The sequence below is a fragment of the Ictalurus punctatus genome, chromosome 20 (assembly GCF_001660625.3).
Source record: "Ictalurus punctatus breed USDA103 chromosome 20, Coco_2.0, whole genome shotgun sequence".
Lineage (NCBI taxonomy): Eukaryota > Metazoa > Chordata > Actinopteri > Siluriformes > Ictaluridae > Ictalurus > Ictalurus punctatus.
This window is the reverse complement of record NC_030435.2, coordinates 24,176,535-24,200,879: the sequence shown is the minus strand read 5'-3', so window position 1 is coordinate 24,200,879 and position 24,345 is coordinate 24,176,535. Positions and strand designations below refer to the sequence as shown.

Here is a 24,345-nt window from a genome sequence, read left to right as displayed (position 1 = left end):
GTTGTTTTGTCCTATTAACTTGAAGTGAGAGAATAAAGAGAGAGGATGAAGTGAGAGAATGAAGAGGGGGAATCGAGAGAGAGAATAGAGAGAGAGAAGAGAGAGAGGGAATAGGAGAGAGAGTGAAGGGAGAGAATAAAGAGAGGGAATGAAGGGAGAGAATAAAGAAAGGGAATAAAGGGAGAGAATAAAGAAAGGGAATAAAGGGAGAGAATGAAGGGAGAGAATAAAGAGAGGGAATAAAGAGAGAGAATAGAGAAAGAGAATGAAGAGAGAGAATGAAGAGAGAGAATGAAGGGAGAGAAGGGAGGGAATAGAGAGAGAGAATGAAGGGAGAGAATAAAGAGAGGGAATAGAGAGAGAGAGAATAAAGAGAGGGAATAGAGAGAGAATGAAGGGAGAGAATAAAGAGAGGGAATAGAGAGAGAGAGAATAAAGAGAGGGAATAGAGAGAGAATAAAGGGAGAGAATAAAGAGAGGGAATAGAGAGAGAATAAAGGGAGAGAATAAAGAGAGAGAATAGAGAGAGAATGAAGAGAGGGAATAGAGAGAAGGAATGAAGGGAGGGAATGAAGAGAGAGAATAAAGAGAGAGAATAGAGAAAGAGAATGAAGGGAGAGAATAAAGAGAGGGAATAAAGAGAGAGAATGAAGAGAGGGAATAGAGAGAGAGGGATGTGAGGGAACGAGTGTTTATAGCTGCTATAACGTAAGCGAGAACAGGAACTGACTGATATCACAAACATTTCCTTGTTAAATGTAACTATAAACATATCTGCTGTATAAGAGAAATCAAACACTTTGGGACTTGCTGTTAAAGGAAAGTAATCAACAATCTTCGTATTCTGACTCGACAGAGAGACAAGGAAGCACTCACTCCTGGCCCCAGCCCAGTTCCGGCAGGTACGGAAGTTTCTGGATTCTGATGATGGAGTCGTACAGCGACGGCTGGAGGCTCTGAGCCACGGCGTTGGCCAGGATCACGGCGATCATCACGGGCAGGATGTGTGAGATCTGACCAGTCAGCTCGAACACAATAACCGCCGTGGACACGGTGTGTGTGACCGCTCCGGAAAGCGCCGCAGCACCTGAACGCACGCACGCACGCACGCGCACACACAAATCAAATTACAGAACAGCCAGGGACCCGACAGCTATTTGATTTCCTATTGTGCGTGTGACACGGGTTTCACTCTGCCGAGCGTACTCCATCAGCTGCACTGAAATTAGCCTCAGGGTGACACAGGTAACATAAAGTACACCACTTTCACCTTCATCAGAACAATATATATTTATATATACTGTATATGGACAAAATATACGCACACAACCTGCGTGCTGCTTTATTAAAAGCATCATTTAGAGCCAGTGATTTAGATGAACTTCAGTTTACTAAGAAATAAAATGAAGTAGGAATTAGAACCATTAACTTTGGTTTAAACATTATTACTTGATGACATTATAATTTTGTAGCATTTCCTAGCTAAACCGTCATCAAGTGCTTGTTTATTAAATATAATAAAAATTTAGCTACAATGCTAGCTACATGTGCTAGCTCTACTGTGAAGTTGCTAGCGTTTACGCAACATCGGTTATTTAAAAATATGTTGTACAGTACGGATTTAATAAATTATCTCAGTATAACTGGTTATCTGGTTAGCCATAGCTAAAATAAATATCTTTCTTCCCCCTTTAGCTTTACTACATGCGCCTGATTAGGCTAGCTAGCTTGTGAGGTAGCCGGTTAGCTCGTTAGGCATGCTAGCTGTACCAATAATATCAATAATGTAATTTAGCACTTAGTAATCCAGTAAGTCCACACCTTTTGTGAATGAATAAAATGGTAAATTTATGTTGTATGATGTAACTCAAACCTTACCTACAACAGCGTAGCCGCCAGGAACGATGGGATATACGGTGTTGTCGCTGTGAATGCCGTCGGGGAACATGGCCGCCATGCTTTCACCCACCAAGCGGCCGAATGCAGCACCTGGGTAATACATTCACTTTATTACAGCTAACATCAAAAATGTTACAAATGTCAAACGACATCACAATTTCAAATATTATATATAATATATACTATATCCGTTATTTATTGATATTTTCGCCCACCTAATGTTTACTAACATTTATTACCTAAACGTTATCCAAGTGCTTGTTTACTGTATATAAAAAGCAAACCCTGTAAATTGTAAACATTTAGTTTACTTCAACTTGGGAAAATTGATAAGTTAAACTTCAGCTAACTGGTCAATTAGCAATATCAAAATCTAGCAGCTAAATTTTGGCTAAGTGATAAGTGTTGTAATTTAATAGTGTTTAGTAGCCAATCCTCAGTCTACTGGTCATTTATTAATGTTACAATTTAGAAGCATTTAGTGGCTAAACTTTAGCTAAGTGATCGTTTGTTAGTGTTGTAATTTAGTACCATTTAGTAGATCAATTTCAGCTAGGTGATCATTTATTAATATTATAAATTGATTAATTAATTATTAACTAATAAGTGCTCACGTATTTACTAGTATTTAGTAGCTGTACTTAAGTCAAGTGCTTGTTCATTAACTTTAGCTTATTACATTTTTAACTTTTAATAATTAAAATACCGTCTTGTTTACTGACATTTAGGCGAATTTAGAATTCTAAACCACCATTTTTTTTGTTTATTAATGTTATAATTCAGCATCATTTGAGAGCTAAAATGAGCTATAGAATCATTTCTTGATGGTATAATTTGGTAAATTGGAAGCTGTGCAGTTCTTTAGCATTTGGCAGCTAAACTTCAGCTAAGTGGTTGTTTTATGAAACGTTCTCTAATGTGTTCAGCTTTTTAGCATCTTGTCGCTTGTTTATTAACGGCTGAATTGAACAGCTGAACTTGAGCTACCTGTTCATTCATTAATGGATTTTTTTAAAAAGGAAAACTCGGAAGTGAAAGTGAAAACGTACATAAATGAGTGTAGATGATACTTACATGTGCGCACAGGACTGAGCGCTCAGACATTGATGGTTGCTTGGCAATGAGGATGAGGATGGCGCGGGAAAAGAGAAACACAAACGGTGAGCTAACCAAAAAAAAAAAAATACAAATCAACTGAACAAATGAATGAGATGAGTTTCGGAAATGCTGATCGTACGAACATTATTTAAAAGAAAATAAATAAAAGGTTCTAAACACATGAAAGCAAAATGACAAAAAGACATAAAAACCTACTGAGCTTTTTTGATATCGCACCGTCATCTACTTCCTCCGCTGAGCCGAACAGTGAGCAGCCCGATTTTCTTTAAAGTGTTGTATCGGCTTATATTCATAACTAAGTTGTGTTTAAAAGCAGCTTAACATTAAACCTTTGTTTATTATTTAAGTTAGTGACATGCAGTAGCATTGAGTTAGATGATGTAGGGTGACCTAAACTTTAGAGCTCTTTTAGCAAATGTATTGAATGTATAATTGAGTAGCATTTAGTAGTTAAACCTTAGCCAAATGGCTGTTTAATAACAATAATATTGCACTCGTTGCTTGTTACTAAGTGTGATATTGAGTATTATTTAGTAGCTAAACTTTAGCTAAGTGGTTGTTTATGAACGTTATAATATAGTAGGATTTAGAACTGGGTCAGGATTAGCTTAACGTAGCTAAATCATTGTTATTGTTAACATTTTGCAGCAGACTTTGGGTAAGTGATCATCATGCTAGGATTTAGTAGTAGGAATAAACTTCACTGTTAATGCAACGGAAACTGCTGATGGTTCCATTAGAGGTCTTTAGTGATGTAGAATCGATCTTCTCAAGAAGACGATGACGGCCTGAGCCTTGAGATAAACCGAGGGGAAGTGAAGGAGGGTGCATTAGGAACAGGTTTGAAAGACAGGGCTAGACTTGGATCACATACCTATAAGGAAAACGGGCATGAAGGCGCCGCACGGCACTGGCATCGTCGTAGCGACGGCTGACATCCAGAACTGTGGGGGAGGGGGAAAGAACATTCTCCCGAATCACATTCCCTCATCACTTCTGTACAGTTTGCAAAGACGGAGTTATCCGAAGAAGAAACACGTTCTTAAAGTTTATGTTGAGAATTTCCACGTCAGCTATAATGCCAAGCTTCATAAATCATGTATAACTCCTCCTATAAATCCTATAACCGTGATAAAGATGAGTCAGAGCTGCCGTCAGGAACGCTTTGGAGAATTTTCATGCTGACACAAACTTATCAAAATAACTGAGATCTTTAGATGACTAGGAAACATACATAGTTACATCATTTTATTTATTTAAGAGCAACCCTACGAAGTGCACACTATGGAGGAACCGGCCTTCCCAAGATGGCTATGATCACTTAAATCCAGACCACGCCCATCCCCCACTAATATACCTTAAAATCTTCATCTAAGAGGAAGAAGAATCCACGACTTTCATTCTTTAATTTAATACACTTAAAATTCTAAATGTGCTGTCTGTAGATTCCCGTCATAGTACCTTAACCCTCTACTGCATGAGTTATTACATTTACATACAAAAAACAAAAAATCATGAATTTTTATTATGGAATTAGTTGGTAAGTTGTTGCCGTATGGCGACGATGTGCAATGGTGGACGGGATCGTACGGTCAGGAATAACTCATGTATGAGATTACAATTCCAGTTACTGCATTTTCCTGACTTTTTTTTGCCACTTAGTAAGCGTGTAAAAGTGTTTAAATTGAAAGATTCCCTTTAAGTAGTTTTGCCTAAATATTGAACAATTAATCAAATGAATTTTTAATTAATTTTGAGAGCCTTCCAATGATCACTTTCAACATGCCATGTGATTGCAGAAGAGGAACTGCACTTCCTGGTCATGTGACGTGCCACGCTTTCGTTACGTCCGAGTTAAAGCCGTCTTTTTACAATTACACAGGAAAATAGTCTATCAAAAAATTGGAGATAAATGAATCGTTGCCGTACGGCAACAGCACGCAGTAAAGGGTTAAGAGAGGAGGACTTTACCTTCATGACGATGAAGAGGAGGAGGGTGATGAAGACGCTGACCTGCGGGTGTTTCCAGGCCTGAGTCTCACTCGAGAACTGAAACTCCTCGGACACGCCCTGCTTGTACCAGGTCTGGTTGTCGAACAGCGCCACTAATGACTCGTGCTGAGTGAGCTTCACGTTGAGACACACCAGATTAGCGTTTACTAACAACAGAAATACTGAAACCGTTTCAACTTTACACCATCGGCTCGGAAATAAACGCTGTTTATTCAGATTACCACCGAGCTGAGAAGAAGAAACATGGAGCATTGTACAGTAAAATATTATATAACAAAAATGTTCCTTTAAAAAATTTTTTTCAACGAGTGTAGGTTTGAACATTAAATATTATATAACAAAAAATTTGCCTTTTTGTTTTAAATTATTATTTTTTTTTTAATGAGTGTAGGTTCGAACATTTCAAAATTCATTGAATAATTTATGAATGCATTTAATTTTAAGTTCCTTGTAATGTCTGGTTCATGTCAAACGTGGTTTATTTCATGTGTAGAAGTTCTAAATGTATATTTGCATAATGTACATTTATATAAAATGTAATAGATAATATATTAGCAAAAAGAAAAGAGAATATCAGACCTGTCCGGCCATGAACTGCCCAAATCCTGGAGGAAAAGTGAGAGTTGATATGAGGAGAGTGACGACAGCAGGATACACCAAGCGCCTGCAGAGAAAGGAAGTATAATACAAATAAATAAATAAATAAAGAAATGATTATTATTATCATGAGACCGTTAAGAGTAATTAGTGTATCTGAAATGAAATAAACGATAACCGGGCAGAGACGAGAACATCAGAACCAACTCTGCTATGGATTTACACTGTACATGTTCATGCGTTTCGTAAGAAGACGGACTTTTTAAGCAGAAACTTATTGATGGTTTTCTGTTTCCGCATCGACTCGACGATCAGCCTGTTCAGGTAAACGTACAGCGCGCCTCCGAATCCACTTGTAATACTGAGAAGGGAAAAAAAAAAACATTCCGGAGAAACCCGATCACACAACATGATTAGGAACCAGGTTAAAGCAAAGTGTAATGAGTAACATGGAGCAGTGTCGGTGCGAGGTGAATACCCCAACACGGCGAAGGCCGGGAGTTCCTGCAGGTCGAACGGAAAATCCAGACGAAATCGCGTTTTAAACAGAGCCGTGATCGTCTCTGTGAAAGAAAAAGATTGACCAGGTTACTTAGCATTAGCATCAGGGTATGTTTTTACATTAAACACAAACCCGTACCACAGCAGTGTTGAGTTCTGGATCGTGATTGGTCAGAAGGTGATTAGTTTTCCAGAACAGCGGCTCTGACGGTAGCGCAGCTGCACATCACAGGTTTATTCATAATGAACGCGTTCGTTCTAATACGTTATCGTTTCTATAGTAACCATACAGTCATTTACAGGGACTCGTACAGCTACACATAAATGTGTCTGAAAAATAGCCGTTGATATAGTGAAGTTTTCCTGAAGTAAGGGGACATTTATTTAATTAACACTGATGGAAGGAGTCTCCAGTGTCAGCGCTGGGTAACAGTCAGAGGTAAAGCTGGAACTTGGAGAGAGAGAATAAAGAGAGGGAATAGAGAGAGGGGATAGAGAGAGGGATGGTGAGGGGAACGAGTGTTTGTAGCTGCTATAACGTAAGCGAGAGCAGGAACTTTACTTGTTTTACAGATGAACCAAAACACCAAAAGTTACAACTGTGGGATGAGCACACTGCACAGGGGCATAGGGACGGTGAAAGGGTTAAAAGGATCTGCAGCGACATAATAATAATAATAATAATAATAATAATAATAATAATAATAAACGTATGTATGACTTCTGCGGTCTCACCCTCGTCTTTGTTCCACACAGCGAGAACTCTGAAGATGAAGGCGCTGAACGTTGCCGCGAAAAATCCTCTCCAATAATTTCTCACGGCAAAAAACGTGGACGTCACCTCGATACTAAACAACACACCTGTTCAGTATGGCGCAAAGACAAAATAAAAATTTCACAGTCAGGAAGACAGGAAAGTCTCCCTGCTTTTCCGACTCGAATGCGTTCACACGTTTTCTACTTACATAAAAATGCCAGTTTCAGATTTTTTTTGTTGTTGTTTTGTTTAACCTAATATGAACAAATATCAACAAAAATCCATATTTTAAAGAGTTCCCGGAACACACAGCATGTTCACCTAGACATCTTAAGAAGATCTTCGAGAGATTGCTTGCATTACGAACAGAACACAATGATTCCTGTGGCGTTGCAGTTCACTTTACCTCCAATAGGGGCAGCAAAGCAGCAGCCCACTCCGACAGCACACGCTGCAGAGAGCATCTCTGTGTTCCTCAACTCATTCTGCAACACACCAAACACACACACACACACACAAACACACACAAACACACACGCACTCCCATGATCTAACACTCACCACAAAGCTATCTTGGCATCTTAAGAGATGAACCGAACAGAAACACGAGCAGAATAAAGCTAATAGTGCTGAAACGCCACAAACACACGTGTACTGTAAACACAAATAAGCTGAAATAAACACCAGGGTTATAAATAAACACTGACGTGATTATCGACGTTTAAAATAGACAGCGTGTGAAAAATATTATATTTAATCACACTAAGGCGAATAATTTAGGGTGTGCATCTTCCTAAATGGGTTCTGACTGGAATACTATCCAACGGCATAGGAAACACTCTGTAGGAACTCTTTAGAACCTTTAAGGGTTCTCCTACAGTGACATACAGAAGAATAATATAGGGTTCTAGATTTAACGTGTTTTCGTATCGCCATTGCGCCGTGGCAGCTCAGGTCACGTGCTGATTTTTGCCGTTTCAGTTCTACACGGAAATATCGAAGGTTCTCTTGCAGTGACGGACTGAGGAACGCTTTAAAGTTCTAGATTTTTTAAATTTTCTTACCGTCATTAAGTTATGGCAGCTCAGGTCACGTGCTGATTTGTTTTGTTTTTTTTTGCCATCAATTCATACAACAAAAAAGTTCAGAGGATAATTAAGGGCTTTCAGCCTCCTGAGAGACTTCTAAAAGATCGGGGTCCTACACAGAACCTTTAAGGGTTCTCCCACACGTCGATTTCATCTTTTTTTTCTCACTGACATTTTGTCATGACGGCTGCCGTGACGTTTGATGCTCGCTGCTGTCACTTTTACAAAAAGGATTCTTCGAAAGGTTACCTTTTATAAAAGGTTCTACAGCGCATGGAAGCCTTTCTGACAGGGAAGCACTCTGTTATCCGGTTCTGCGTACAGCCTGGAAAGGGTTCTGCATTTTCTAAGAGTGTAGCTGATCCGTCAACACACGTTTCAGGCGAACGTAGCTACCGGGTGATGAGTTCAGCATGGTTTAACAGACTAAAAATGTAACACACTACTCGAATGTGTGAATGTACTTGTGTCCAAATCACTAACGTACCAGCTGTGCTTAAGCCCATGCTTTCGACCTGAATGTAATCCTGGAGGTGCCACTGTGAGATGATTTACATACGCACATTTAGCGCACCATGCTAACCTGAAGGCTGTAAAGTTCTAAAACTTGTTATGAAGAGTTTAAAAACAAAGCAAAACAAAAAAAAAAAAAAAACCCCCACGTCCGAACACGTCTCGAACGATCGACTTTACTGGGTTTAAAGGGATTAAATGTGCATTTGATTCTTACCTTGGTTCCCTCAAACGGTTCTTCCTTCAGCAGTAGGAAGCAAAAACATACAGGGATATATGTGAATACCTGCGCATTTAATTCCGTGGTAACTAATAAAACTGGATCATTCATCCACAGCCAACTCCACATTCACACCCTTCTGATTTCTTGCTACTTTTTCACACGTGCTAAAAAAAATCCCCAGCAGGTTGAGTGGTCTTATTTTAAACACTGCACTGATACTAAAATTGCTAAACCCGCGAGTGGATAATTCCCTGGGGCTTTCGGGCAATTACCATCTGACACAACATCTTTAAAAATGTGCCTTTTCTTGCTGACTTTAAATGTTCGTCTACAAATCAGGACAGGTTCCATGTCAGAATAAACTCATGCTGACGTCAGGCGCTGGGTTTCGCCCCGTGGCTTCGGCGTCCATTTTAATGTCACGCTAAATAAATGTATACTCTGCTGTAATCAAGAGTAACACCCACAGGTTTATGAATGTCAGACACATAATTAGAGACCTTTTAGTCTCTGAATTTAAACAAGCAATCAGCTGTTTTAATAAATATCGTGCAGACCAGATGATGAAGGAATTCTGTGGTTTATCACATCGAATTTGTAGCGTTATACGTGGCATTAGCAGCTTTATGCATGTTTGTTTCACTATATACATGGCTTTTTTTTTGTTTTTTTGCAATATGCATGACTTTACTCACTTAATGAATGCCTTTATTCACGATATACACGCTTTATTCAATAAATGCATGAAAGTCATATATGAAATGTATCAAGTCACCATATGCCTTGCTCCATTCTCTATATGCACTGTTTATTCACTATATGCATAGCTCTAATGGCCATATGCATGCCTTATTCACTGTGTGTATGGTTTTAGTCACTATACGCATGGCTTTATCGGCTATATGCATGGCTATAATCACTATATACATGGCTTTATTCACTATATACATGCTTTATTCACTATATGCATGCTTTATTCACTATATACATGGCTTTAGACACTATATGCATGATTTTAGACACTATATGCATGAGTTTAGACACTATATGCATGCTTTATTCACTATATACATGTCTTTATTCACTATATACATGCTTTATTCACTATATGCATGCTTTATTCACTATATACATGGCTTTAGACACTATATACATGATTTTAGACACTATATGCATGAGTTTAGACACTATATGCATGCTTTATTCACTATATACATGGCTTTAGACACTATATGCATGATTTTAGACACTATATGCATGAGTTTAGACACTATATGCATGCTTTATTCACTATATGCATGCTTTATTCACTATATACATGTCTTTATTCACTATATACATGGCTTTAGACACTATATGCATGAGTTTAGACACTATATGCATGCTTTATTCACTATATGCATGCTTTATTCACTATATGCATGTCTTTATTCACTATATGCATGCTTTATTCACCATATGCATGCTTTATTCACTATATGCATGCTTTATTCACTATATGCATGTCTTTATTCACTATATACATGTCTTTATTCACTATATACATGGCTTTAGACACTATATGCATGAGTTTAGACACTATATGCATGCTTTATTCACTATATGCATGCTTTATTCACTATATACATGGCTTTAGACACTATATGCATGATTTTAGACACTATATGCATGATTTTAGACACTATATGCATGATTTTAGACACTATATGCATGATTTTAGACACTATATGCATGAGTTTAGACACTATATGCATGATTTTAGACACTATATGCATGATTTTAGACACTATATACATGCTTAATTCACTATGTGCATGTTTGTAATCACTATATTACTGCTTTATTCAATATATAGCTGGTGTTAATCATTGTGTGAATGCTTTGGTCACTATATGCCTAGTTTAGTCATGTTCCCAGTCATGTTAGTTACTACTAGTGTACACATTCACAGTGACCTGGATGACTCGGAACCTTCATGGACAATGTAAACATTGATCGGAGCTCTTTATATAAAACACAAACGCCTCTCACCATGTAGATTCCTCCAAACAGGGCCATGAATTTGCTCAGGAGTGCAGCACACAGGCTCGCAACATGGACAAACGGACCCTGCACGTACAGACGGAGCCGTTATACGCTTTGTGCATCAGTTATATCAATCAATTGTGTGTTTATGCCAAGGTTAACTCACCTCTTTTCCCAGTGGCATGCCGCTACCGAGGGCACAAGTCAAACCAATAACCTTTGCCACAAAGGTTTTAAAAGTCAGGTATTCTTTCAGCACCACACCGCGAAGGATCGTCTTCATCTCTGGAATCCCAGAACCTAGCCGAGGAGAAGGAGGAGCGGAGACAAAAACGGACAGGAAGGTGGACAGGAAGAAGATTTATGGTGAGGTTTATTTCAAATTCCACCCAATGGGAACAGTGAGGTTAACATGGAGTCCTTTAAAATAATATAATAATGGGATAATATCGTAACTCGTAATAAAACACAGCTATTGTGCTAGAGGAATTCACTCGCCCCGTGAATAACATCTTCTCTAGTACTTTTTATAACTGTTTAAATATACACATTTAAGTGTGTGTGTGTGTGTGTGTGTGTGTGTGTGTCTCACCCACTGCTTGAGGCGCAAGAATTTGTGTAAACCCTGCAGAGAAGGTAATGAGGACCACAGGATACGCAACCCAGGCCAGGTACTGCAGAAGCATGTTACTGTCCAGTCCTCTGTACATCCACTTCTGTGCTACAGACACAACGACACACACACACACAATCGTCATACTTTAACACACTTGTCATAGTCCAACACACACACACACACACACACACACACACACACACACACACACACACACACACGCGCGCACGTCATTTTACCGAGAAATCCCTGAATTGAAGTTAATAAGACAAAAAAACGCAGCTCGTCATGTTATAGACTCCTCCCATTAATGTTCATTAAATAAACATCTCCTCACAGAAAACTTCACCATGTCCACCATTACGCACATCCGAGTCCCTCATATACGAGCAGTAATTATCAATAAAGCTGTGAGTTGCAGCTGCGCTACTGTCAGAGCCGCTGTTCTAGAAAACTAATCAACACCTCCTTTTCGGACCGATCAGAACCGAGAGATCCACTCAGCAGCGGGATAACCATAAAAGCACCATGTCTTAAAGTTAACGAGGGCGCTAGCGTTCGCCTGTGTTTTTACGTCCTCCTTCCATTCCTCTCACTCACCTTGCTGGCAGAAGGCGATGGTGTAGTCCATCACCCAGCTGACCATCGCCATCACCAGCCCCAGGAGGATGAGGAAAATCCAGTCTTCACCCACACGGGAGATCAGGAACCTCTGACACCGCGACGTGCACACTACGGACGCAAAGTAAGGGTTAGTGTGTACGCTTCTGAGCTACATTATCCACAGTTCTGAGCATCAGCCCGCCCTCTTGCAGGCCATCTTCTCTTCGTCTCAGTGGTGATCGTTATAATGTGTGGAGAGGGACATGGCAGCGTCCGAGGCGTATAGAACGTGCAAACTAGTTTCCAAGAGCAAATGAAGGGACAGTTGAATTCTCTTCTTTACGAGAAGATCTATCGTTATGATCCTAACCGGACCCCCTCCCAATACGTCATGCCCAACCCGAAGGCTACCGTTGTACGATCGTTGCTATGGTTACGTCTCTGAGATTACCGCCATCTCGTTCTGTTCATTTCATTTTTTAATGAAAAGCATTTCCACGCACCGCAGCTTATAAATCGTAACCTTTTTTTTTTTTTTTTTTGCATAAATCCTTATTGTTTACATTTCTTATAGACGCCCGGCAATCTGTTTATGCTCGTTGTCATGGTTACATCGCAACACGATTCCGTCCCGTCCCGTACCGTACCGACCGTCCCGTACCGTACCGTGGGATGCATGGATTTAGAGATGGGCTGGGACGGAAATCTACATTAGAAGCAGTCGAATGAATGCAGTCGGCTCCAAAATTATTGGCACCCTTGGTAAAGAGGATTCGTTTATAATAAAAAATAAAATGCCCCAGCTATTGCCACCCTAAGCAATTACCAATTTCGAAGCTGAAGATATATAATAATAATATAATAATAAGGTAATATTATAACACCTTCCAGAAAATCAGTATCAGGTACATTTCTGTGTCTGTGATCTTCAGCGCACGTCATATTTACGTTATTATCGTAGACACTTCAGGCGATCGAACCGAGGACGCCTCCTACGTAGGCAGCGTTCATACACACGTGGTTTGGACAGAGAAAGTCTCTCCTGTTTCGAAGGTCGGCACGAAGACGAAAACAATCGCTCCGCTTGAACAGAAGTGAAAAGCGTTTTCTCTCACGCTCCGGTTTAACAGCACTGTGGTAATAGTGTAAACCTTGAGGCTATTGTGCTATGAAGGTAGACAGGTGGTGTATTTGAGGTCCTCACTGAGAGCGTGAGGGACAGCCGTGGGAAAAGCACCGAGCGTGCGATTTCCCTCATCCCGGACGGCGGTGACAGCGTGCAGAACTCATGCATAATGCAGCAAAGCGCAACATGTCGGGGGAACGACAGGATATTTATATCCGCAGGAGGAGAAAACGAGGCGAGTGGATTGTAGGAGGCGCTGAGATCCGCTCTCTGTGCCTGACATGACAACCAGTGTCACGCCGTTAACGCTGAGCCTCTGGGCATCGGCGTCCTCTGCTTTTCTTTCCTCTCTATTTTCCCCTTTACATCGTCGCAGGATTATTCAGCTGCGTGTTTGTAAACCCTGCATGCTCTTCTGCTGGTTCTCTTCCTCCTGCAGTGCCACAGAGGCCAGCTATGTTTACTGTACTGGGAATGTTTGCACACTTTCCTATTTTAGTCTCATCTAATCTGATCTAATTGAGGCTTATCCAGTTCCCACCCACCAGCCAGGTCTCCTCTAGAAGGGTGAAAACGATAGATTTTTTTTAGGGCTGTCCTGGTTTAGCAGTCTTCTGTGTCTGGCTTCATGGGTTTCCTCACTCCTGATCCGGCTCCGCCCTGACCACGCCCCAACCACTGTCCGCACCTGTTGTAATTAGTCTAGCAGAACCCTTCATTCTATATGTAGGACCCTATAACCGGTGTCTTCCTGATTGATGGATTTGCTCTTGTCTTCTGTTTAAAATAGTTTCATAATAAAGACACACAGTTTTTATTTGGGTAAAGTTGCAGACAATTGTTCGGTCAGTACAACGATGAAGCTCCGCCCAATATATTAAGTCATAAATTAAACCCCTCCCAATACATTATGTCATAGGAACATCATAACTGAAACCACTCCAATACACTTCCTTAATCAAAAGATCTTCCTTTACACAACTAGTGCACAACGTCCTGCTTCTCTTCTGCATATATATATATATATGTGTGTGCGTGTGTGTGTGTGTATATGTATATGTATGTATATATATATATATATATATATATATATATATATAGAGAGAGAGAGAGAGAGAGAGAGAGAGAGAGATAGATATAGATAGATCAATATAGAGAGAGTTGGTGTGTGAGTGTGTGTGTGTGTGTGTGTGTGTGTGTGTATATGTATATGTATGTATATATATATATATATATATATATATATATATATATATAGAGAGAGAGAGAGAGAGAGAGATAGATATAGATAGATCAATATAGAGAGAGTTGGTGTGTGAGTGTGTGTGTGTGTGTGTGTTGTACATACTGCCAGTGGGAGAGAGAAACACAAAGAGAGAAAATGACAGATAGAGGGAGTGAACATGATGACTCCCTGCTCACTCCAGCTCCCATTCTGTGTGAGTAGGTGGCAACTTGATGATCATCCAAATCCCTGAAATCCTGTCATGGAGGTTCAGAGGAGCTGCACTACACACACACACACACACACACACACACACACACACACACACACACACACACAGCGCCAGCAGGCAGTTTTTCATGCTTCTTCACACGGAGCAGTTCACACTCAACAGGCTGCCTAAGGAGGCGATGATACTGATACAGAAGGTGTGTGGGTCTTTGGAGATTTGCCTAGCGGAGGCCAAACCTCGTCTTCATCTAATAAACAGTTAATTAATAAACACCACCGAGGGAACTTGTGGAACGCCAGAAACACCGGGACGTTGATCGGATTCCAGTGACGGGTTTTTTTTCTTCATAAATCAGAACTTTTTTTTTTTTTTTTTTTGCTAATTCATACGAATGTTAGCAAATAGATCAATTAAAGCTAAACAGTGTGAGAAATGAGTTTGTAAACAGAGAATATGATTTGTGTAAGTTTGTCCTTTTAGACACACACGCCAGGTTCTCCCTCGCACACACACTAACACGCACACACACACACACACACACACACAACACACACTAGATAATTATAGAGCTGTTCCACGTGCACAGCATTTATCATTCTCTAATAATAGCAGAGACTGATTGTGCTCCCTGCTTGCAAACGCACAACACGGCGGCGGCCATTTTTTCCTTTTCTGCCCAACCTATCAATGACCGCATCAATATTCGTCATCTAAATCGACATCTTTATTGTCATCTTTTGTCATTATTCTCATCGTGTCACCATCGGAAACACTTGTCTGGTGATTTATCATGATCACACACACACACACACACACACACACACACACACACAGCGTCTCCTCTGCAGCTTTTTGGGCTACAGCACCTGTGGAATCTCAATGAGACACGCAAGGACAAAACGAGCCCAAAGGAGCTGATCGATGGTAATTAGTGTCCAGTAGAGGGCAATCTATCAACACAAGGCAAAATGAGGCAGTGTTATCTTCAGCGTCTGTTTCCTCACACATCCTTATCACTACACACTGCTGTTCTGAGAGACAAACGGGACTGTTAAGCTCACGTCGTTTCACCCGACATCAAACACACTCACTTACACTGCTATTAGGATGGACGGAGATTATATATATATATATATATAAATCCATTTGATCAGATACATCTACAAAATGGTGTTCATTCACTGACGATAGCCCATATGTTGCTCTGCACAATACACTGGTACCGTTCAACCCCATCCATCGAGGGATCACCATAAAACCACCACTAAGCAGATACTATTCCCATAATAGCTGTCATCTCACTCTTCCTGATTATCTGGCTTATTAACTTTAAATACGTCTAATCTTCCTCTCTTTTTTTTTATCAGCATGCTTCTCTAAGGCTAAACATTTATTCGTTATTTCAATGAAACAAAATTTGATATATCAAGATAAAGAGTCATTTTTTAATGCTGTTAGTTGACTAGTAGGATTGTTTCCGGATGTAAATGCACCCAAGATGCGTTTAATCGGATTGAAATTGGATTGCTCCGGTTAATTCAGGAGGCAAAACATATCCATGTCACATCTGGCATCTTAGCCAAAACGCCACAGCTCAAACCCATCCTAGAATATTTATCTCATAACTGAAACCCCTCCCAGTACATTACATCATAACCAAAACCCCTCCCAGTACATTACATCATAACGAAACCCCTCCCAGTACATTACATCATAACCGAAACCCCTCCCAGTACATTACATCATAACGAAACCCCTCCCAGTACATTACATCATAACGAAACCCCTCCCAGTACATTACATCATAACCGAAACCCCTCCCAGTACACTACATCATAACGAAACCCCTCCCAGTACACTACATCATAACGAAACCCCTCCCAGTACATTACATCATAACGAAACCCCTCCCAGTACATTACATCATAACTAAAACCCCTCCCAGTACATTACATCATAACGAAACCCCTCCCAGTACACTACATCATAACGAAACCCCTCCCAGTACATTACATCATAACCGAAACCCCTCCCAGTACATTACATCGTAACCGAAACCCCTCCCAGTACATAACATCATAACGAAACCCCTCCCAGTACATTACATCATAACCAAAACCCCTCCCGATACATTACATCATAACTAAAACCCCTCCCAGTACATTACATCATAACGAAACCCCTCCCAGTACATTACATCATAACGAAACCCCTCCCAGTACATTACATCATAACCGAAACCCCTCCCAGTACATTACATCGTAACCGAAACCCCTCCCAGTACATAACATCATAACGAAACCCCTCCCAGTACATTACATCATAACTAAAACCCCTCCCAGTACATTACATCATAACGAAACCCCTCCCAGTACATTACATCATAACTAAAACCCCTCCCAGTACATTACATCATAACGAAACCCCTCCCAGTACATTACATCGTAACCGAAACCCCTCCCAGTACATTACATCATAACTAAAACCCCTCCCAGTACATTACATCATAACGAAACCCCTCCCAGTACATTACATCATAACTAAAACCCCTCCCAGTACATTACATCATAACGAAACCCCTCCCAGTACATTACATCGTAACCGAAACCCCTCCCAGTACATTACATCGTAACCGAAACCCCTCCCAGTACATTACATCATAACCGAAACCCCTCCCAGTACATTACATCATAACGAAACCCCTCCCAGTACATTACATCATAACGAAACCCCTCCCGATACATTACATCATAACTAAAACCCCTCCCAGTACATTACATCATAACGAAACCCCTCCCAGTACATTACATCGTAACCGAAACCCCTCCCAGTACATTACATCATAACGAAACCCCTCCCGATACATTACATCATAACTAAAACCCCTCCCAGTACATTACATCATAACGAAACCCCTCCCAGTACATTACATCGTAACCGAAACCCCTCCCAGTACATTACATCATAACCGAAACCCCTCCCAGTACATTACATCATAACTTAAAACCCCTCCCAGTACATTACATCATAACCGAAACCCCTCCCGATACATTACATCATAACGAAACCCCTCCCAGTACATTACATCATAACTAAAACCCCTCCCAGTACATTACATCATAACGAAACCCCTCCCAGTACATTACATCGTAACCGAAACCCCTCCCAGTACATTACATCGTAACCGAAACCCCTCCCAGTACATTACATCGTAACCGAAACCCCTCCCAGTACATTACATCGTAACCGAAACCCCTCCCAGTACATTACATCATAACCGAAACCCCTCCCAGTACATTACATCATAACCGAAACCCCTCCCAGTACATTACATCATAACCGAAACCCCTCCCAGTACATAACATCATAACTAAAACCCCTCCCGATACATTACATCATAACGAAACCCCTCCCAGTACATTACATCATAACCGAAACCCCTCCCAGTACATTACATCATAACCGAAACCCCTCCCAGTACATTACATCATAACCGAAACCCCTCCCAGTACATAACATCATAACTAAAACCCCTCCCGATACATTACATCATAACGAAACCCCTCCCAGTACATTACATCATAACCGAAACCCCTCCCAGTACATTACATCATAACGAAACCCCTCCCGATACATTACATCATAACGAAACCCCTCCCAGTACATTACATCATAACGAAACCCCTCCCAGTACATTACATCATAACGAAACCCCTCCCAGTACATTACATCATAACGAAACCCCTCCCAGTACATTACATCATAACCGAAACCCCTCCCAGTACATTACATCATAACGAAACCCCTCCCAGTACATTACATCATAACGAAACCCCTCCCAGTACATTACATCACAACCGAAACCCCTCCCAGTACATTACATCATAACTGAAACCCCTCCCAGTACATTACATCATAACGAAACCCCTCCCAGTACATTACATCATAACGAAACCCCTCCCAGTACATAACATCATAAACGAAACCCCTCCCAGTACATAACATCATAACCGAAACCCCTCCCAGTACATAACATCATAACCGAAACCCCTCCCAGTACATTACATCATAACGAAACCCCTCCCAGTACATTACATCATAACGAAACCCCTCCCAGTACATAACATCATAAACGAAACCCCTCCCAGTACATAACATCATAACCGAAACCCCTCCCAGTACATAACATCATAACCGAAACCCCTCCCAGTACATTACATCATAACGAAACCCCTCCCAGTACATTACATCATAACCGAAACCCCTCCCAGTACATTACATCATAACCGAAACCCCTCCCAGTACATTACATCATAACCGAAACCCCTCCCAGTACATTACATCATAACGAAACCCCTCCCAGTACATTACATCATAACCGAAACCCCTCCCAGTACATAACATCATAACCGAAACCCCTCCCAGTACATTACATCATAACGAAACCCCTCCCAGTACATTACATCATAACTAAAACCCCTCCCAGTACATTACATCATAACGAAACCCCTCCCAGTACATGACATCATAATAGGACCCCCTCTAGTGGTCACAATAAAGTCAGCAGCTAGCATTCTCATGTAGATGATCCCTCAGCCACCAGCTACAACGCCACATTAACACGCGAAAACAAAATAGCGAGTGTGTGTGTCCTAGTGCTTTTCTGTGAATAAATACTATTGCACTCAACCAAAACATAACAAATTCCTCCGGCAGTTTCACACTCATACATCCACGAGTCACGACACGCAACAGTGCTGCTGCTATTTCGAGAGCGAGTGAGACGGCTGTGAAAAAAGAAAATGCATGTGGTGCTCACATCTGTTCCTGCCTCAACATAAATCCTGTCTTCCTCTTCTGACTCTGTCTCTAAATTCCTGTAGCAATGATAATAGTTCATTTTATATAACATATTTATCTCTCTCTCTCTCTCTCTCTCTATATATATATATATATATATATAGTTACAATTTTTCAGTGCCGTAAAGACAGCAAAATAAGTAAAGACATATATACAGTAGATATAAACGCATGGGTCACATCCTCTCAGGTTCCTGCCTACACTCCTCGCCTGCTTTAGTTCTGGGTTTATCCTTGACATGAACACATGAAGGTGCAGGGTTCTCTGACTCACGCTGGCACTTGGCACACCGATCCTTTTTGTATTCCAGCTGATCCGGAGTTTGGTTTCGAACCCCGGCAGCCCGAAAGCGAGCCGCTTCCTCCTTGGCGTAGGCGCCGAGCTCCTGAGTGTATCGGCCATACATCTGTAACGGAGAGAAGACCAGAGACAGTGTACTTGTTTAGTTTTCCACTCAAGCTTCGAGGATAATGCTGATAAAAAGCAATAGAAGCGTACAGCCACCAGTTTAACACTGCGCACTGAACGTACAGCTTTAAACTGCAGCAGTACGCAGATATACCGTTAATAAAAACCCGTGATGTGCAGCCGCGCTACCGTCCGAGCTGCCGTTATAGAGAATTAATCAATGCCTTCTCTTCCGACCAATCACAATCCAGAGCTCAGCAGCGCTGTAATATAAGTTCATCATTTCCCTAAAACAGAATGTCCTGACATGTTTTATTCCTCTTATACCACAGCAATTTAGCGAAGATTAATAGGAGAACACGTCGTACTGTTTATCCATTTACAGTTAGGGTAAATGTTCCATGCATCAAGTTAGTTCCTGTTGTCACTTACACTATTGCAGCTAGAAACAGCTATGACTGATGTATAATGAGCCGTTACTATAGAAACGATAACATATTAGGACGAGCGCGTTAATATAAACCCGTCAGAGCTGCTACTAGGGGGAAGAAACAGTTACTCAACACCTTCTGAACGGCGTTCAACAGCGTGTTGGTGTAAAAGAGGAGGAATTCATCTGCTAATGGCGGGTTAAGTTACGGACGTAATAAAAGCAGTTTTTATTTTTGTTGTTGTTGTTATTCAAACCAAATATATATATTATATCAAAATATATCGAAAATCTGATCGCTGTTCCTAACGCCTGCAAAGTATCAAGTCATCCAGAATTAAACTGATTAAAAAGATGAATCTGAGCAAACATCTCACGCACAGGAACCAGGAACCACTTCAGGTTCTCTGGGTTATTCTCCAGAGACCTGGGGGTGTAAATTTATCCTCCTAAACCAGTATACAGCGCAGTTACACCGCACAGAGGCTACAATCTTATTCCTCTTTTCAACAATGCAATACTGAGTAAGTAAAACAGCGTCGTATCAACAACACGACGGTTAAAGAAACATCAGCAGGACAGGAACGAGAGCTGACTCCTGCAGCGTCAGAAATCCTGCTATAAACACACACACACACACACACACACACACACACACAGCGCAGCTTCTTCACTGACTGCACTGAGGTGTGAACACTTGATTCTGTCCCAGTTCTATTATGCCGTGCTCGAGTTAATTAGCACGCACGAGTTTATGCGTGCTTCAATTCCAGACTGAATTTGTAAACTAGGAAATTAGAGCTGAGAGAACGAGCAGCAGAAAAACTGCTTACTGAAGATGAACAAATACAGCTCCATCTCTGCAGGAACGCTCTTATACACGCAGGTCTGCTCTTATACACGCAGGTACGCTCTTATACACGCAGGTACGCTCTTATACACGCAGGTACGCTCTTATACACGCAGGTCTGCTCTTATACACGCAGGTCTGCTCTTATACACGCAGGTCTGCTCATATACACGCAGGTCTGCTCTTATACACGCAGGTACGCTCTTATACACGCAGGTCTGCTCTTATACACGCAGGTACGCTCTTATACACGCAGGTCCGCTCTTATACACGCAGGTCCGCTCTTATACACGCAGGTACGCTCTTATACACGCAGGTCTGCTCTTATACACGCAGGTCTGCTCTTATACACGCAGGTCTGCTCTTATACACGCAGGTCTGCTCTTATACACGCAGGTACGCTCTTATACACGCAGGTACGCTCTTATACACGCAGGTCCGCTCTTATACACGCAGGTCCGCTCTTATACACGCAGGTACGCTCTTATACACGCAGGTCCGCTCTTATACACGCAGGTCTGCTCTTATACACGCAGGTCTGCTCTTATACACGCAGGTACGCTCTTATACACGCAGGTCCGCTCTTATACACGCAGGTCCGCTCTTATACACGCAGGTACGCTCTTATACACGCAGGTCCGCTCTTATACACGCAGGTCCGCTCTTATACACGCAGGTCCGCTCATATACACGCAGGTACGCTCTTATACACGCAGGTACGCTCTTATACACGCAGGTACGCTCTTATACACGCAGGTACGCTCTTATACACGCAGGTCTGCTCTTATACACGCAGGTCTGCTCTTATACACGCAGGTCTGCTCTTATACACGCAGGTCCGCTCTTATACACGCAGGTCCGCTCTTATACACGCAGGTCTGCTCTTATACACGCAGGTACGCTCTTATACACGCAGGTACGCTCTTATACACGCAGGTACGCTCTTATACACGCAGGTACGCTCTTATACACGCAGGTACGCTCTTATACACGCAGGTCCGCTCTTATACACGCAGGTCCGCTCTTATACACGCAGGTCCGCTCATATACACGCAGGTACGCTCTTATACACGCAGGTACGCTCTTATACACGCAGGTACGCTCTTATACACGCAGGTACGCTCTTATACACGCAGGTCTGCTCTTATACACGCAGGTCTGCTCTTATACACGCAGGTCTGCTCTTATACACGCAGGTCCGCTCTTATACACGCAGGTCCGCTCTTATACACGCAGGTCTGCTCTTATACACGCAGGTCCGCTCTTATACACGCAGGTCTGCTCTTATACACGCAGGTACGCTCTTATACACGCAGGTCTGCTCTTATACACGCAGGTCCGCTCTTATACACGCAGGTCTGCTCTTATACACGCAGGTCTGCTCTTATACACGCAGGTCCGCTCTTATACACGCAGGTCCGCTCTTATACACGCAGGTACGCTCTTATACACGCAGGTCCGCTCTTATACACGCAGGTCTGCTCTTATACACGCAGGTACGCTCTTATACACGCAGGTCCGCTCTTATACATCATCTTCAGCAAGCAGTTTGTCCTGGTCAGGGTCATGGTGGATCCTGGGAATACTGGGTGTAAAGTGGGAAAACATCCTGGAGGAGATGCCAGTCCACCACAGAGCACTGTGCACACACTCATTCACACACTCATGCACACACTCATGCACACACTCATGCACACACTCATTCACACACTCATTCACACACTCATGCACACACTCATGCACACACTCATGCACACACTCATGCACACACTCATGCACACACTCATGCACACACTCATTCACACACTCATGCACACACTCATGCACACACTCATGCACACACTCATGCACACACTCATTCACACACTCATTCACACCAAGGGGCTAATAAACCTACTGCATGTTTTTGGGAGGCGGGAGGAAACCCACGCGGACAGTAACCCATGCTCAGGATCGAACCGGGAACCCCGGGGCTAATTTTTAACATGTTCAACTACATTCAAAACACACATAAACTTTACATCTTTACACCCGGGATTCTTCTCCCCGTCTCTCGGGAACTAAAACAAGTCAGAAATAATGACAGTTACGCTGTTTGTCTGTTTGTTTGTTTAAAAATAAATTTCGGTTATATTTTCATTTGAAAGAACACGTGAATGTACAGTTTGAATAGATTTGTGTTGAATAGATTACATTTGTGTACATTTTACATAACACACTTTCTCCTGAGACAAACTGCATTAATTAGCACGGAAGGTTTTTTTTTTTGTCATTTTATTGCATTTAATTATTTATAAATCACACACACTCTTGTTTACAGCAGTGCTGTGATGTCACTGTTGTTGTTGTCGTCAAAATTGTCATTCAGTACATTCAGTTAGAGTGAGTCTTAGTCTACACCCCAAATACACCCCAAATAAACCCCAGATACACCCCGAATACATCCCCAATTCACCCCAAATACACCCCGAATACACCCCAGATACACCCCGAATACACCCCGAATACACCCCAGATACACCCCGAATACACCCCGAATACACCCCAGATACACCCCGAATACACCCCAGATACACCCCGAATACACCCCGAATACACCCCAGATACATCCCCAATACACCCCAAATAAACCCAAGATACAGCCCGAATACACCCCAGATACATCTCCAATTCACCCCAAATACACCCCGAATACACCCCAGATACACCCGGAATATATCCCCAATACACCCCAGATACACCCCGAATACACCCCAAATACATCCCCAATACACCCCAAATTAACCCCAGATACACCCCGAATACACCCCAAATACATCCCCAATACACCCCGAATACACCCCAAATACATCCCCAATACACCCCGAATACACCCCGAATACACCCCAAATAAACCCCCAATACACCCCAATTGCACCCCAATTCACCCCGAATACACCCCGAATACACCCCAGATACCCCCCCCAATACACCCCAAATACACCCCGAATACACCCGGAATATACCCCAAATACACCCCAGATACACCCCGAATACACCCCAGATATTTGTTCCAAATATTATGTGTTTGCACATGTGCAGTTATTCTCTCTCTCTCCAGCTCTCTCTCATTCTGTCTCTGCCTGTCTTTCTCTCAGTTTCTCTGTCTGTCTCTCTTTTCTGTCTCTCTTTTCTGTCTCTCTGTCTCTCTCACTGTCTCTAATATGATCTGTAACCTTTAATTAAAATGTATTCAAAAACCATCACTCTACCTCTCTCT

General features: G+C 41.7%; 1 protein-coding gene across 1 annotated transcript in view; it reads right to left on the bottom strand.

Moving 5' to 3' along the window:
- The window catches only part of clcn2a (chloride channel, voltage-sensitive 2a), a 49,020-nt gene that overhangs the window by 10,125 nt on the left and 14,550 nt on the right, over window positions 1–24,345 (bottom strand). The window contains exons 2-15 of the mRNA XM_047162556.2: window positions 19,672–19,804; window positions 11,952–12,083; window positions 11,328–11,456; window positions 10,902–11,035; window positions 10,742–10,819; window positions 7,293–7,371; window positions 6,865–6,990; window positions 6,107–6,191; window positions 5,888–5,989; window positions 5,611–5,695; window positions 4,990–5,145; window positions 3,893–3,962; window positions 1,879–1,989; window positions 877–1,087 (exon numbers count right to left, since the gene is read on the bottom strand). Coding sequence (XP_047018512.1) covers window positions 877–1,087; window positions 1,879–1,989; window positions 3,893–3,962; window positions 4,990–5,145; window positions 5,611–5,695; window positions 5,888–5,989; window positions 6,107–6,191; window positions 6,865–6,990; window positions 7,293–7,371; window positions 10,742–10,819; window positions 10,902–11,035; window positions 11,328–11,456; window positions 11,952–12,083; window positions 19,672–19,804 — 1,631 coding nt within the window. The remainder of the gene's footprint in view (window positions 1–876; window positions 1,088–1,878; window positions 1,990–3,892; window positions 3,963–4,989; window positions 5,146–5,610; window positions 5,696–5,887; window positions 5,990–6,106; window positions 6,192–6,864; window positions 6,991–7,292; window positions 7,372–10,741; window positions 10,820–10,901; window positions 11,036–11,327; window positions 11,457–11,951; window positions 12,084–19,671; window positions 19,805–24,345) is intronic.